This window comes from Phyllobates terribilis, unplaced genomic scaffold (genome assembly GCF_046119375.1).
Source record: "Phyllobates terribilis strain yellow unplaced genomic scaffold, ASM4611937v1 Scaffold_1__5_contigs__length_1240528914, whole genome shotgun sequence".
Taxonomy (NCBI): Eukaryota; Metazoa; Chordata; class Amphibia; order Anura; family Dendrobatidae; genus Phyllobates; species Phyllobates terribilis.
This window is the reverse complement of record NW_027362761.1, coordinates 35,890,697-35,904,535: the sequence shown is the minus strand read 5'-3', so window position 1 is coordinate 35,904,535 and position 13,839 is coordinate 35,890,697. Positions and strand designations below refer to the sequence as shown.

General features: G+C 43.9%; 1 protein-coding gene and 1 long non-coding RNA gene across 3 annotated transcripts in view; one reads left to right on the top strand and one right to left on the bottom strand.

Moving 5' to 3' along the window:
- HOMER3 (homer scaffold protein 3) overlaps window positions 1-6,193 on the top strand; it is a 190,439-nt gene extending 184,246 nt beyond the window's left edge. For both annotated transcript variants that reach the window (XM_073660847.1, XM_073660798.1), the window contains one exon: window positions 835-6,193. In XM_073660847.1, coding sequence (XP_073516948.1) covers window positions 835-1,023 — 189 coding nt within the window. In that variant the 3' untranslated portion in view covers window positions 1,024-6,193. The remainder of the gene's footprint in view (window positions 1-834) is intronic.
- LOC141182782 (uncharacterized) lies at window positions 2,876-8,827 on the bottom strand. The gene is made up of 3 exons (XR_012257971.1): window positions 8,545-8,827; window positions 5,432-5,521; window positions 2,876-3,575 (listed from the first exon to the last, which is right to left on the bottom strand). It is a non-coding gene; the product is annotated as an uncharacterized lncRNA (long non-coding RNA).
- Window positions 8,828-13,839: the final 5,012 nt, after the last annotated feature.

Sequence of the window (13,839 nt, the reverse complement as noted above, 5' to 3'; positions counted from 1 at the left end):
CCCGCGTAGTCTGCCGCTATGCCCTTGCTCATGGACAGTTATAAGATTCTTATTCAATACTTAGAATCAACTCCAGACCATGTATTTTATCTCATTTAGCTTTGCCATAAGGGAACTGTACACACTGGACCATGAAACGGCTTATCAGTCAATTATCCAAAAATGATGTAATTCCTAAAAAGTTAAACAAATATTATTGTAAAACTCCTTGAAGTCCTACACTGCAATTACATATTGTTGGCTTTGTTTCAAATCCTTTGTAGTATTATACAGAGGGGTACAGTAATTCTCTCACTGACTACATGACGGTATGTTCCTATTTTCCTTTAAAATAGAATGAACCTCTCAATGCAAGTGTTACCCAGCAATCACAATGCTTGTTAGTTTAGATTTTCTATAGCTGATTCTATATCTGTATGGTACCAGATTCTGGAAGTGTTCTACATTAGTAGCATTTCACCATAACTCCGGATCTGATGGAACATGCCATGATTTATATGAGAGCCATATAGAATGGGAGCATATGTGGTTACTGTATTACACCATGGTCCTAAAATATATTTATAAAGTGCATCAATACCTATAATCCAGAGAAGGTCTAGTCAGAACCCACTCCATAGTGACAATAAACGCTGAATAACCTCCTTTGCCACTTTGAGACACATGAATGCTATGTATGGCACGGAGATTTCTTAAGATTTTATATTTCCCTATTGAGTTTAGATGCTATGCTGTGCACATTGGTAATAATTAGAATTAGGCTGGTGTCTTCTCATTCTCCTTATGTTACGATGTAAGTCACATCACTGAATATTTTACTGTGTGGTTTGGCAGGAGCTGGAGGATCGAAACCAAGAACTGGAGAAAGAGCTGCAGAAGACGGAGCAGAGTTTGAGAGATACTCACTTGGAAAGAGACAGGATACGGGAAGAGATCGGCAGAGCCGGAGATGAGCTGGATATAAAAATCTGTCAGCTCAATGAATTGCGTTTGGGCCTCTCCCAACTTCTAGAAGGCAACTGAAAGCCGTATGGATGGCTTCTGAAGAAACTATTGGTTATGATTGTATATCGAGTGGGATTTGGGATGGCAGCTGGACCATTCCTAGCACCTAATGAGAGGCAGAAGAGCCTGGACTATACCAGTCGCCACTTGTCCTTCTATTTACTGGCTTCATGTCCGTAAATGTTAGTTGTCTAGTTCAGGCAGCTGTAGAGGTAGAAAAACCAGGTCCAAGTCCAGCATATTTACTTGCTCTATTATCTATACTTCCGCTGCAAATCTAATTGAAAATAGATTTTTTTTCTGTAGTTTGTACCAATTTCTAACTAGGAACAAAAGCCATGAAACAAAACCAAAAGGAACGTGGACTGTGCGCCAGATTAGACGTGTGCCATGTAGTACAATTAGTACAATTATTCCCTATGGTGACAGAATACATTCACTGTGCATTTCCGTGTTAGAGACCAGCTTTTTCAGGGCAAAAACAACATGAACTCCCACAAAATCTGGGACCAGCTACATCAATGCCTTAATCAAATATACAACGGGACTGTTACCGTTCCCTGACAAGGGGGACTTGCATAGATACAGGTATTGCATCCTAACCTAGTTTTATGAAGGGTACTTATCATTAAAAGGGTAGAGGATAATGATATTGTCTGCACTATAATCAGACTAGGACACATCTCAATGGCTTTCAGGGATAATCCTTCTTAGTTATGGCTAAAATGTAGTGAAGAGAACTGAAAATCATCACACAGACATTATGGTTTTAGGATACTAGCATAGTACATGCCATCACTTCTGACTGGAATTCAGCCTATATAAATGACTACCTACAGGGTTGGTGGTTATGGCCGCTCCATCAAATATTCATGTCCTCCACCATTTAAGAATATTCATCACAGGCGCATGACTTCAATTAATAATGGCTCGGTAAACCCCCGTTATATGCCTAGACTACCTGGACAACATACCTCTAACCATCAAATAGATGTCTGTACACTACATGCACATCTTTACAGGAATATATTCTTTCTGTCCGAGCAACTCATTTTAACCATTTCTGTGCCAATATCAAGCAGGTACTAGCGCTTAGTGAATACATTTCTTTATACCATTAAAATGAATCTGTCAGCAGGCTTTTGTTATGTATTTTGAAAACAGCATAATCTTGGGGCTGATTTCAGCGATGTGTCACTTACTAGGCTATGTGTTGCTGTTTCAATAAAAATCAGTGTTGATCAACAGGAGATTATAACTACAGGACTAGGTGTCTGTGCCATGTAGTCCTCCTGCTCTGTGTAACCACCCGCCATCACTGATTGGTAGTTTTCTGCCTATACACAGAAAGTTGCCAATCAGTGATGGGGGCAGAGTTATATTTCAGAGAAATGGTAGATCTGCAGCAGAGAAAGCAGTGATTACATCAAAATAACAGCATGCAGCTCAGTAAGTGACACATCACCTGAATCAGGGCCTCTGCCCCAATATCATGCTGCTCTCAGATTACATAGCTAAAACCTGCTGACAGATTCCCTTTAAGGCCACGTTCACACGCTCAGTATTTAGTGAGCATTTCACATCAGTATGTGTAAGCCATAGCCAGGAAGTGGAACAGTCAGAGGAAACGTATAATAGAAACACGTCATCACTTCTGGATTTATCACCCACTCCTGGTTTTTCTTTCAAATACTGAGGAAAAAACTCACCAAATACTCAACGTGTGAGCATGGCCTAATAGTCCTTTAAGACATTCAGTTACTAGTGAAGAAATTGTTGTAAGTGCCAGCCATTTGTGGCAATGACTTCTGCTTCACTGTAGCCATTCCATTTCCTTAAAAGTAAAGTAAAGATAGTTCTAGTTCACCTTTATTAAGATTACGATTCAAGATCCCATTATTTGAATAATGAAAATCTTTTGCAGAGAATTCCTACATACACATCAAATGTGGCCGTGTGAATAACGCCACATTCACACATCCGTATGTAACGGTCTGAACACGTAATGTAATAATAATGTAATGCATGGACTGTCTGCGGATCTCCTGACCCCAACTTATATAAGTCTAAGCATATCAAATTGGGGTCAGATGAGCAGATAGTCCATGCATTATGGCCCGGGCTCAGACCGCGACACACGGATGTGTGACTGCAGCAGAAAGGAACTGTGGTAGGTTTATATTATTGGCCTAATTTGTAAACCACAAGCTACAAACCTACATATTCTGTCTGATCTTTAGGCAGCATTCACACATTCATGTGACATATGTGAGGCTGTCAAGTGCAGGTCAGTAGACCCTCATCACTTCTGTGCATCATTACACTCTGTATTCAGCCCGCAATACACAAATATGTGAATCCAGACTTAGGCGGTGACCAGATGGAGATTTTAGAGACATTAAAAAAGCAAGTTTTGCATGTAAAAATAATCTTCAGGAAAAACTCTTTTTTTAGGAGTTTTTGGAGCAGTTTTTCATTTTTTGAAGCCTTTTTTGACGACTTTCATCCTGACAATGTCTCTTCAAAGAAGTCACATGCGCTTTCTTTTTCACCAGGCGATTTTTCAACATCTGAAAGGGGAAAAAAGAATCCTTAGGAATCTCTAAATATGAACAGCAAAAAGGATTAACATTGAAATGAATTGGAAAACGCTTTCAAGTGTTTATTTAGGCAATTTTTGTGGCTTCTTTTTTTTTATTGAATGGATCTGCACTCAAAAACTCATCAAAAAACCTAGTCTACACGTAGCCTCAGACGAAAACCATGATACTAATTCTGTCAGCTACCACAATAATTAACTGTTACTGATTGCTATCAGTCAGTGGACACATTTTCAGGAAGGTTTTTAGCCTCTGAACATTAACACTATTTCCATTCACTAACAGCAAGGAGTGATCTAGAAAACTACGATTTATTGAAAAACACTATGGGCTTGTTCACACATAGTCAGTATTTTACATCAATGTTTTAGGCCAAAACATAGAAGAGTTTTTTTTTTCAACCCAAACTAGAATTAGATCCTTAACTTAAGGAAAGTAGACAGTTTTTTTTTCTTTTTTTTATATCCACTTTTTGTTTTTGGTTAACAGATGCAATTCAGGTTAGTTTAACTATTAAAGTATTCTTAGAAGTCTTCTGAAATTGCTTAATGATGGCACTCAGATTTTCTTCTAGTAACACAAAAATGTATATGAAACCTAGCAGATTGATGTTCGGGCAGCATGGAATAAAGCATGAGATGCTTAGCTCAGGGATAGAGTTCCCTACAATTTGATTTGGTATTTCTATGTGCAAAAGTTACATAAATGCTACCAGGACTCAGGCTGTATGTCCTCCCTTCCCCACCGACACAGTGACTGACAAGTCTATATAAGTTTAGGGCTCATCAGTCTCTGTGTGTGCAGGATCTAGAAGCACTGATGGCCTTTCAACAGCCTTTTACATTAAGGTAGAAATCATAGAAAACTCTGAGGTCAGTGATTGGCTGCAGTGGTGATATGAGCTGTCGACGTGACATCACTGCTGCAGACAAAACATTGAAATCATAGCAGTGACAGGGGGCAGGTGCTGGACCTGGGGAGGGGGAGTACCTTCTCTATTTGTTATTTTACATACTGTATATAAAAGCCTTTACGTCCACTTTTCTTGAAGTTTAAAACCCCTTTAAGTTTGAGTGCTCCTCTATCCTAAGCTAATTTATGAGGATAAACTGAAAAAAGGGCGCCCTAAATGACTAGAAGGACAGTATATTCACACTTGGAAACAAGGCATTTATTTATTTAGTAACTTGTCATAGACAGTTGTGACAATCATTGTGGATAGTCCATCGAGAGATCAGGTAAAATCTAATGTTTGGTTGCATCCACCAGATACCTACAGAATCTATGGAAGCAGAGTCTCGTGTAGTCTTTATCAGCTAACACCACAGGTACTGTAGATGGGCAATGTAATAAAGAACGGCGAAGCATCACTCCACCCACACTGGCTATGTAGTCTGCTAACATTTTAGAAATCTAAATTTCCTGTTACTTTCCTATTTGAGGACAATCAATATGCTGCTGTTGGTGGATCTTTTATCCATAATATATGTCTGTAATGTGTTACTGTGTAAAATTATAACTGAGTTTTGGGTTAAAAATAACCTGTCATCAGGTTAGATAAACGTAGTGAGGTACACAGGTCTTCTAGACAATTCTGGTTACATTTAAGTATAGGGCAATCTGAGCCAATGTAAATAATGCTCTAAAGTAACTGTCCAGTCATGACCTTAAAAACAATATGTTAGTCAATACGCATAGAGGACAATTATCTGCTATTTGTTTTCATTGCATACTGTATTTGGCTACTTTGTAGTCAGCTATATTAGTGGAGGGCTGTGATCTGTGACTACATTTCCACAGTGAGTCGGAGGTAGTCTGAGACACACCTCCTGTCTTCTCATTGGTCCAGGCCGCTGCTCTCTCCCTCTTCCTCCATTCTCTGACTTCTTTAGATTGGCTTCTGTGCCCAAACAAGTCTGTTTTATAGAATAAACAGGCAGTTTGTACATGGAGGGCTGATCTCTATCATAGCAAGGACAGAATAGGACGAGACAGCCAAGGCAAAAGTTAGAAAAATGCAATTATCAGATACACTGAGAATGAAGTTTGGTAAGGAGGTGCCTGACTGTTCACTGCAGAAAGAGAATGCCAGCGGAGCCGAGGAGTAGAGAAGTAATAATTAGCATGAAGTGTGGCGCTAAGATCTGACAGCAGCAGTATATAACCAGTGTTAATAAATAGGGATCATCATTTACATGGAGCTAGATTTCTGTGCCAACCCATTATATCCATGTGTTGCAATGCATTCCTGCAGGATATGTAGAACCTTGCACTTCCCATCGCAGCATCTCAGGAATGCAAAAATAAAACAAGTACTGGAAACAATAGACGCTGCATATGTTGTTTAGAGGACTAGAACAATTACCTTCAGTTACCTGTCAGGAACCGTGCTAAACCCCAATCAGGACAAATAGACACTGAGCCATTACTAGTTAGATTTTTTTTTTTAGAAGCACAACCTTTGCTTCCCATTTCCTTTATCCTCCTCCCCCATATCAGTAGAACAGAATAATTTTTACATGTGAAAGTGTTTTAGACATTTTGAAGCTTTTCTCAATTTTAATAAATGTTTGCAGCTTTGACTAGAATTTGTGTGTTTGGTTTGTGAAATTCTTCCTCCACCAACAGCTTATTGTTTTATTTATGTGAATTGAAAACCTCTAATATCACAGTGGTAAAAGACACATAGCTGTCCACACCAAAGGGCAAATTGGATCTACAACCGTTGGAACTGATCATTGAGTCACCAAACTTAAAGGGAACCTGTCACCAGTTTTGTCATATAACAATAAAACTATCCCCCTTAATCAGCACCTGTGCTGCATTCCATAAATGCTTATATAACCCCCTGACTCCCCCTGTATAACCCCCAAAAACCTTTTTAAGTTCTCCCACACTGTATGGTAATCCACTCGGTCCGATGGGTGTGGTTTTCATGCCTCTCCATCCCTCACATCAGCGGCTGCTCACTGTCTTCCTTCTTTAATCCTTCCGTGATCCACATTGGCGGGCGAAATCTTGTACACTGTGCTTTGCCCTACTGCGTGCAGAGCAAAAACAAAAGTGCGGATGTGCTCGCAGTAGGGCAAAGCACACTGTACAAGATTTCACCCGCCAATGTGGATCACGGAAGGATTAAAGAAGGAAGACAGTGAGCAGCCGCTGATGTGAGGGATGGAGAGGCATGAAAACCACACCCATCGGACCGAGTGGATTACCATACAGTGTGGGAGAACTTAAAAAGGTTTTTGGGGGTTATACAGGGGGAGTCAGGGGGTTATATAAGCATTTATGGAATGCAGCACAGGCGGTGAATAAGGGGGATAGTTTTAGTTGCTATATGACAAAATTGGTGTCAGGTTCCCTTTAATGTATGTTCAAACTGAGTTTTTTTCACTCCTTTTTGCCGCAGAAGCTCTCCAAAACCCACAAGGAGTTCAAAAACTGCAAGTTTTGATTGGAAAGCATCTGCTCTAAAAATTCCTTAAAAAAACCCTTTAAGATATATGCACACAGTGTCTTTTTCAAGTGGATTCTGCCTGGAACTCACCTGAAAGACCACCGCAAAACCACTGCTAAAATGAACATGATCCACAGTAATGTAAAAATAACATTGCTGTGCACAGTGGCGTAACTAGAGTCTGATGGGCCCCGGTGCTAGATTTGAACTGGACTCCCCCATCCTGAATATATATACTGTATATTCACCCCTTATCATACATAAGTGGAAAATGTGATAGTTTATCAGGTTATCATCTCTATGTTTTAGTAGAACAGCAAAAGAGAAAAATCCCGTATCATCTCCTTGCCTAATGCAAATAGGTGACAAATCACTTTAATCAATCAGCCCTGCTCTGTGATTGATCTTCCGTAGCCCACTGTAATCTTGTTTTCCTCTATTAGCTGTTAAAAGGGTATTCCCATCTCCAAGATCCTATCCCAATATGTACTAGGTATAATAATAATAATATAAGCAAATACCAGTATAGTTTTTCTGACTCGCTATATCTCTTTCCTCATGTGCAGGCATTGCAGGACCTTAGGTATCCATGGTTACGACCACTGATATAGTGACCGTTATCTAGATGCTAGAGGTCGTAACAATGGATACCCAAGGTCCTGCAATGCCCTACACATGAGGAAAGAGACATAGTGAATCAGAAAAACTATACTACATTTCTAATTGGAGGTATTTGCTAATATTATTATTATTACACCTGCTACATATTGGAATAGGATCTTGGAGATGGGAATACCCCTTTAAGGCCCCAATACACTTTATTTGATAGTCAGCTGGACCAGTCGATTGGAGCAGGACCGGACAACTACCTGGTATGGATTGAGGGCTTGTTTTATGAAGGGAGAGTTTTGAATGACAACATTCAATTAACAATACTATTTTCTGAAAAATGGGAAAAAAACAAAACAAACAGGATTGAGTGGTGAAAAAAGCCACACTTTACCATAATTTTTTTTGTTATGTTTTGCAGCATTCATTGTATGACTTCAGAGTTCTGAATCCTTACAGTATGCGCACCACACAAAGTCCGGATTTTCCGGTGTTAGCAGTAAGGGTGCAATCAGACAGCCATATAAATCGGACCGGGATACAGTGCATAGACTGGCTGGTGGTTGTCCCAACCAGATAATGACAGCTGCGTAGAACTACATGAAGCTGTTATGCTCAGGTCAAGAGAGCTTGCCGATCTCAGTCTGAGTAGTGGGCTGCATTTGGGTGTCCACCTCTATTAGATGTACAAGCTCAAAAATGATGCATGTCTGTCAGACCACACGTTGACTCTGTCGGCATTATTATAGTCTACAGCCCCGTCGGCGCATATATCCGAATGCAAGCCCCAACAAACGTGAAAGTGAAATGGGAAAACACCCTAACCCATCGGTGCCTCGCGATTGTTGAGGGGGGCAGGGGTGGACCTACCGCCCGTGCAGCCGGTACATTGAACGGGGGCCCCCGAGGGAGAGGGGGCCCCTCCAGCCTCCAGCAGGGCCGCCATCAGGGCATGACTGCCCTGACTCCAGCATGGGGCCCGGCCGGTCGGGGCCCCTTGGAGCCCCGTTGGGGCCCCCCTCTTGTGCGTCTCCTCGTGGGGCCCCCCCGCAGGAACCCCGCCGTCACATGACCGGAGATGTCCCTGCGCTCAGCATGGGCCCCCGGCCCCACGCTGAGCACAGGGACAGCTCCGGTCATGTGACGGCGCTGGCACAATACTTACCCCTCCCCGTGCCTCCGTAGCGTCTTCCGCGTCCTCTGACTGTGACGTCTCAGGTCAGAGGGCGCGGTGATGTCTTTACACCGCGCGCGCTCTCTCCTGACCTGTCACAGTGCAGAGCGGGAAGACGCGGGCGACGCTGGAGTCCGGAGCAGCGACAGCAGCAGGTAAGAAGTGAGGTGAGTATTGGATTTTTTTTATTTTTTTCATGTATGGGGTCATGGGGCATTATATGGTGGGGGTGTGTGTGACATCCTGCATGGGGCCTTAATTATAAGGTGTGGGGGAGGTGACATCCTGCATGGGGCATTATATGGGGGGGTGACATCCTGCATGATGCATTATATGGGGGGGTGACATCCTGCATGGGGCATTATATGGTGGGGGTGTGTGTGACATCCTGCATGGGGCATTAATTATAAGGTGTGGGGGAGGTGACATCCTGCATGGGGCATTATATGGGGGGGTGACATCCTGCATGATGCATTATATGGGGGGTGACATCCTGCATGGGGCATTATATGGGGGGTGGTGTGACATCCTGCATGGGGCATTAATTATAAGGTGAGGGGGGTGACATCCTGCATGGGGCATTATATGGTGGGTGTGTGTGTGACATCCTGCATGGGGCACTAATTATAAGGTGAGGGGTGGTGTGACATCTTGCATGGGGCATTATATGGGGGGTGACATCCTGCATGGTGCATTATATGGGGGGGTGACATCCTGCATGGGGCATTATATGGGGAGGGGTGACATACTGCATGGAGCATTATAAGGGGGGAAGTGACATCCTGCATGAGGCATTATATGGGGGAGGGGGGAATTGACATCCTGCATGGGGGCATTATATGGGGGTGGTGACATCCTGCATGGGGCATTATAAGGGGGGGGTGACATCCTGCATGGGGCATTATAAGGGAGGGGGTGTGACATCCTGCATGGGGCATTATAAGAGGGGGGAATTGACATCCTGCATGGGGCATTATATGGGGGAGGGGGGAATTGACATCCTGCATGGGGGCATTATATGGGGGGGTGACATCCTGCATGGGGCATTATAAGAGGGGAAGGGGGGGAAATGACATCCTGCATGGGGCATTATAAGAGGGGAAGGGGGAAGTGACATCCTGCATGGGGCATTATAAGAGAGGGGGGTGTGACATCCTGCAAGGGGCATTATAAGAGGGGGAGGGGGGAATTGACATCCTGCATGGGGCATTATATGGGGGTGGGGGGGAGTGTGACATCCTGCATGGGGCATTAGAAGAGGGGAAGGGGGAAGTGATATCCTGCATGGGGCATTATAAGAGGGGAAGGGGGGAAGTGACATCCTGCATGGGGCATTATAAGGGAGGGGGGGTGTGACATCCTGCATGTGGCATTATAAGGGAGGGGGGTGTGTGACATCCTGCATGTGGCATTATAAGGGAGGGGGTGTGACATCCTGCATGGGGCATTATAAGAGGGGGAGGGGGAAATTGACATCCTGCATGGGGCATTATAAGGAGGGTGGGTGTGTGACATACTGCATGGGGCATTATAAGGGAGGGGGTGGTCTGACATACTGCATGGGGCATTGAAAAGGGGGGAAGTGACATCCTGCAAGGGGCATTATATGGGGGGGGTGACATCCTGCATGGGGCATTTTATGGGGGGTAGAGGTGACATCCTGCATAGGGCATTAAAAGGGGGGTGTCATCCTGCATGGGGCATTATAAGGGGGGACAGCCTGCATGGAGCGTTACAGGGGGCCAATATTCTGTATGGAGCGTTATATGGGGGTCAGTATTCTGTATGGAGCATTATATGGGGGACAGTATTCTGTATGGAGCGTTGTATGGGGGCCAGTATTCTGTATGGAGCGTTATATGGGGGCCAGTATTCTGTATGGAGCGTTATATGGGGGTCAGTATTCTGTATGGAGCGTTATATGGGGGTCAGTATCGTGTATGGAGCATTTTATGGGGGCCAGTATTCTGTATGCAGTGTTATATGGGGACCAGTATCCTGTATGGAGCGTTATATGGGGACCAGTATCCTGTATGGAGCATTATAAGATGACCAGTATCCTGTATGGAGCATTATAAGGGGGTCAGTATCCTGTATGGAGCATTATATGGTGCCCATAATACTGTATGGAGGACTATACTGTCCGGTCTGAACTGTGCGCTGTGAGGATTTGCCGGTTTTTGAGGTATTGTAGAATTTACAATAGATATCGCTCATGTAATGTAGTAAGTGAAATCTTTGCATTGTACTATATATATATATATATATATATATATATATATATATATATATAATTTCTCTGCGTTATCTGTGCATCATGAATCATGGTATGTGTTAAAGGGGCCCACTGAGACTCTTTCGCCCGGGGCCCACAAAAACCTGGAGCCGGCCCTGGGGGTAAGTATAACAAGTTTTTTATTTTTTTTAAATACAATTAATTAACTAGGAGTGGGGGAAATCAGAGATGCACCGGGGGGGGGGGGGGGGTGGGGGGGGGAGAGAGATGCACAGGGGGGGGGGGGGGCCTTCATGCCCCCTATGAAGGGCTGGGGGGGGCCCCAAAAAATTCTTGCACAGGGGCCCACTACAGTCTGTGTCCGCCCCTGGAGGGGGGCACAGGGAAACTAGTGCATGCGCACCACAGCGGCATCTAAGACTAAGTGAGTTCACATGTCCAGTAGTCATCCGTTTGAAACAGATCCAATAAGAAAAAAAAGAGACAAGTTTCAAATGGATGAAAAATGAATTTCTATTTAACCGATACGTTTTCCATAGACTGTAAAAAAAAAAAAAAAAAAAAAAAATCAGGTGCAATCCATTTTGTAAAGGGAGTCTGTCAGCACAGAATGGCTGTAAATTAAGACAGGCGCTCGGTGCATAAGGACATGGCCAAACATTTAACTACACCTTCCCACTTGCTTGTTTTACATCTATCTCCTCCCTTCTCTAGCTCTATGAAGCCAGAACTGGCCATTAAAGAAGAGGAGGAAAAGGGGGTGGGGGCTGAGAGAGAGGGAAAACAAGCAGGCGAGAATGTGTATTTAAATGATTGGCCATGCCTTTGCACACCGAGCGGCAGGGCTTAGTTTGAACAGTCAGTCTATGTTGACAGAATCCCTTTAACCCCTCTCCGACATGTGCCGTACATGTACGGCATATGTCGTGTCTCTCCCTTTACTGCGGGCTCCTGCAATGAGCCTGCACCTTTCCAGGGACATGACAGCTGATCTGATCATGTGCCCCTAACAGCCGCGGGTGGAATCGCGATCCACCGGCGGCTGTTAACATGTTAAATGCCACTGTCAATCTCTGATGCAGTGGTCGGCGCTCATAGCCAGTGAGCATTTCTGCTACACACAGGCGATCTGATGATCACCTGTGTGTAGCACAGGCAATCAAAATATCGCGGCCTCTAGTCTTCCAAGGAGACTATTGAAGCATGTAAAAAAAAATGTTTTTAAAAAATGTAAAAAATATAAAAGTTTAAATCACCCTTCTTTGTCTTATTCAAAATAAAACAATAAAAAAAATCAAATATACTCATATTTAGTATCGCCGCGTTCAGAATCGCCCAATCTATCAATATATAAAAAGAATTAATCCGATCGGTCAACGGCGTAACGAGAAAAAAAATGAAAACACCAGAATTATGGTTTTTTTGGTCGCCACAACATTGCAATAAAATGCAATAACAGGCGATCAAAACATTGTATATACCCCAAAATGGTATCAATAAAAACTTCAGCTTGGCGTGCAAAAAATAAGCCCTCACCCGGCCCCAGATACCAAAAAATGGAGATGCTACGGGTCCCTTAAAATGACGACTTTTTTTTCTTTTTTTAGCAAACTTTGGACTTTTTTTTACCACTTAAATAAAAATGAACCTATACATGTTTGGTATCTACGAACTCATAATGGCCTGGAGAATAATAATGGCAGGCCAGTTTTAGCATTTAGTGAACATGGTGGAAAAAAAAAAAACAACTGTGGTATAGGGCCTCCTGATCCGTGTCTGTCTCTGTGTATATGCCTGGCCAGCCTGCAACTGAACCTAGACTATGTGTCCTGCTTTTACTTCACCTGTTGCTCTGAAGTAGGACATCTGGTTGGCAACCACTTTCCCTGGACGTCGGGGCCTTCGTGGTTCCTGGTCCCGTAGGTGTCTAGCTTCAGGTTTGCCAGGGACTTGTAGTCCTCCTGGGATTCCGGTTATCCTACTGGGTATAAGGCGTCCCTTTAAGCGCGAACCCGGTGTCCGGTATATATAACGGGGTGAGCTTACTATGCTCCTCTGCCCCCTTAGTTCCACTCTCCTTTTCTCCTCGTCGTCGACCACACTCGGGGCCCTCACTACTTGGCAGCTGGCGTGCTGAGTCTTCACCGCTCTCTGAGAGTCGGCACGCTCTCTGCTCACTCTGAGTTGACAACTAACTTCTCACAGACTGACTGAGCTGCCTAGCTCCACCTTCCCTTTATATATCCCTAGTGGGCTCCCTCTGCTGGTCTGAGGTGGAAGGTGGAGGTGTATGAATGTAGTGAGGGCCTCTTGTGGAGAAGTCCATCCATGCACCCTTCTGGGTTCTGTGGCACCAATGCGCAGCAGGGGCGCCACATATACATGGTTGTAACGTGGTGGCTATAAAAGGGGCAGGTGTGCAGTAGCAGTCAGAGCATTCGCAGCTTGATCTTGTCAAACCTGCTTTTCCATGCAGGAAGGAAAACAGAATGGTATGGGGCTGCTGTGATGCTGATGAGGTGGACGATTTATGCATAATGTTAGGAATAATGAAACCATAAAATTTCCCCATCTATATATATAATCGTCTTATCCCGTCTGTCTGTCTGACCTGGAAATCCCGCGTCGCTCATTGGTCCGGCAGCGGCCAATCAGCGCCGCGGGATTTCTGAAAAAAGATGGCGGCCGTTAGCGGCTCATCTGCGGGACGGAGCTCAGCGGCGATGCAGCCGGGAGATGACAGGCGCGAGGCGCT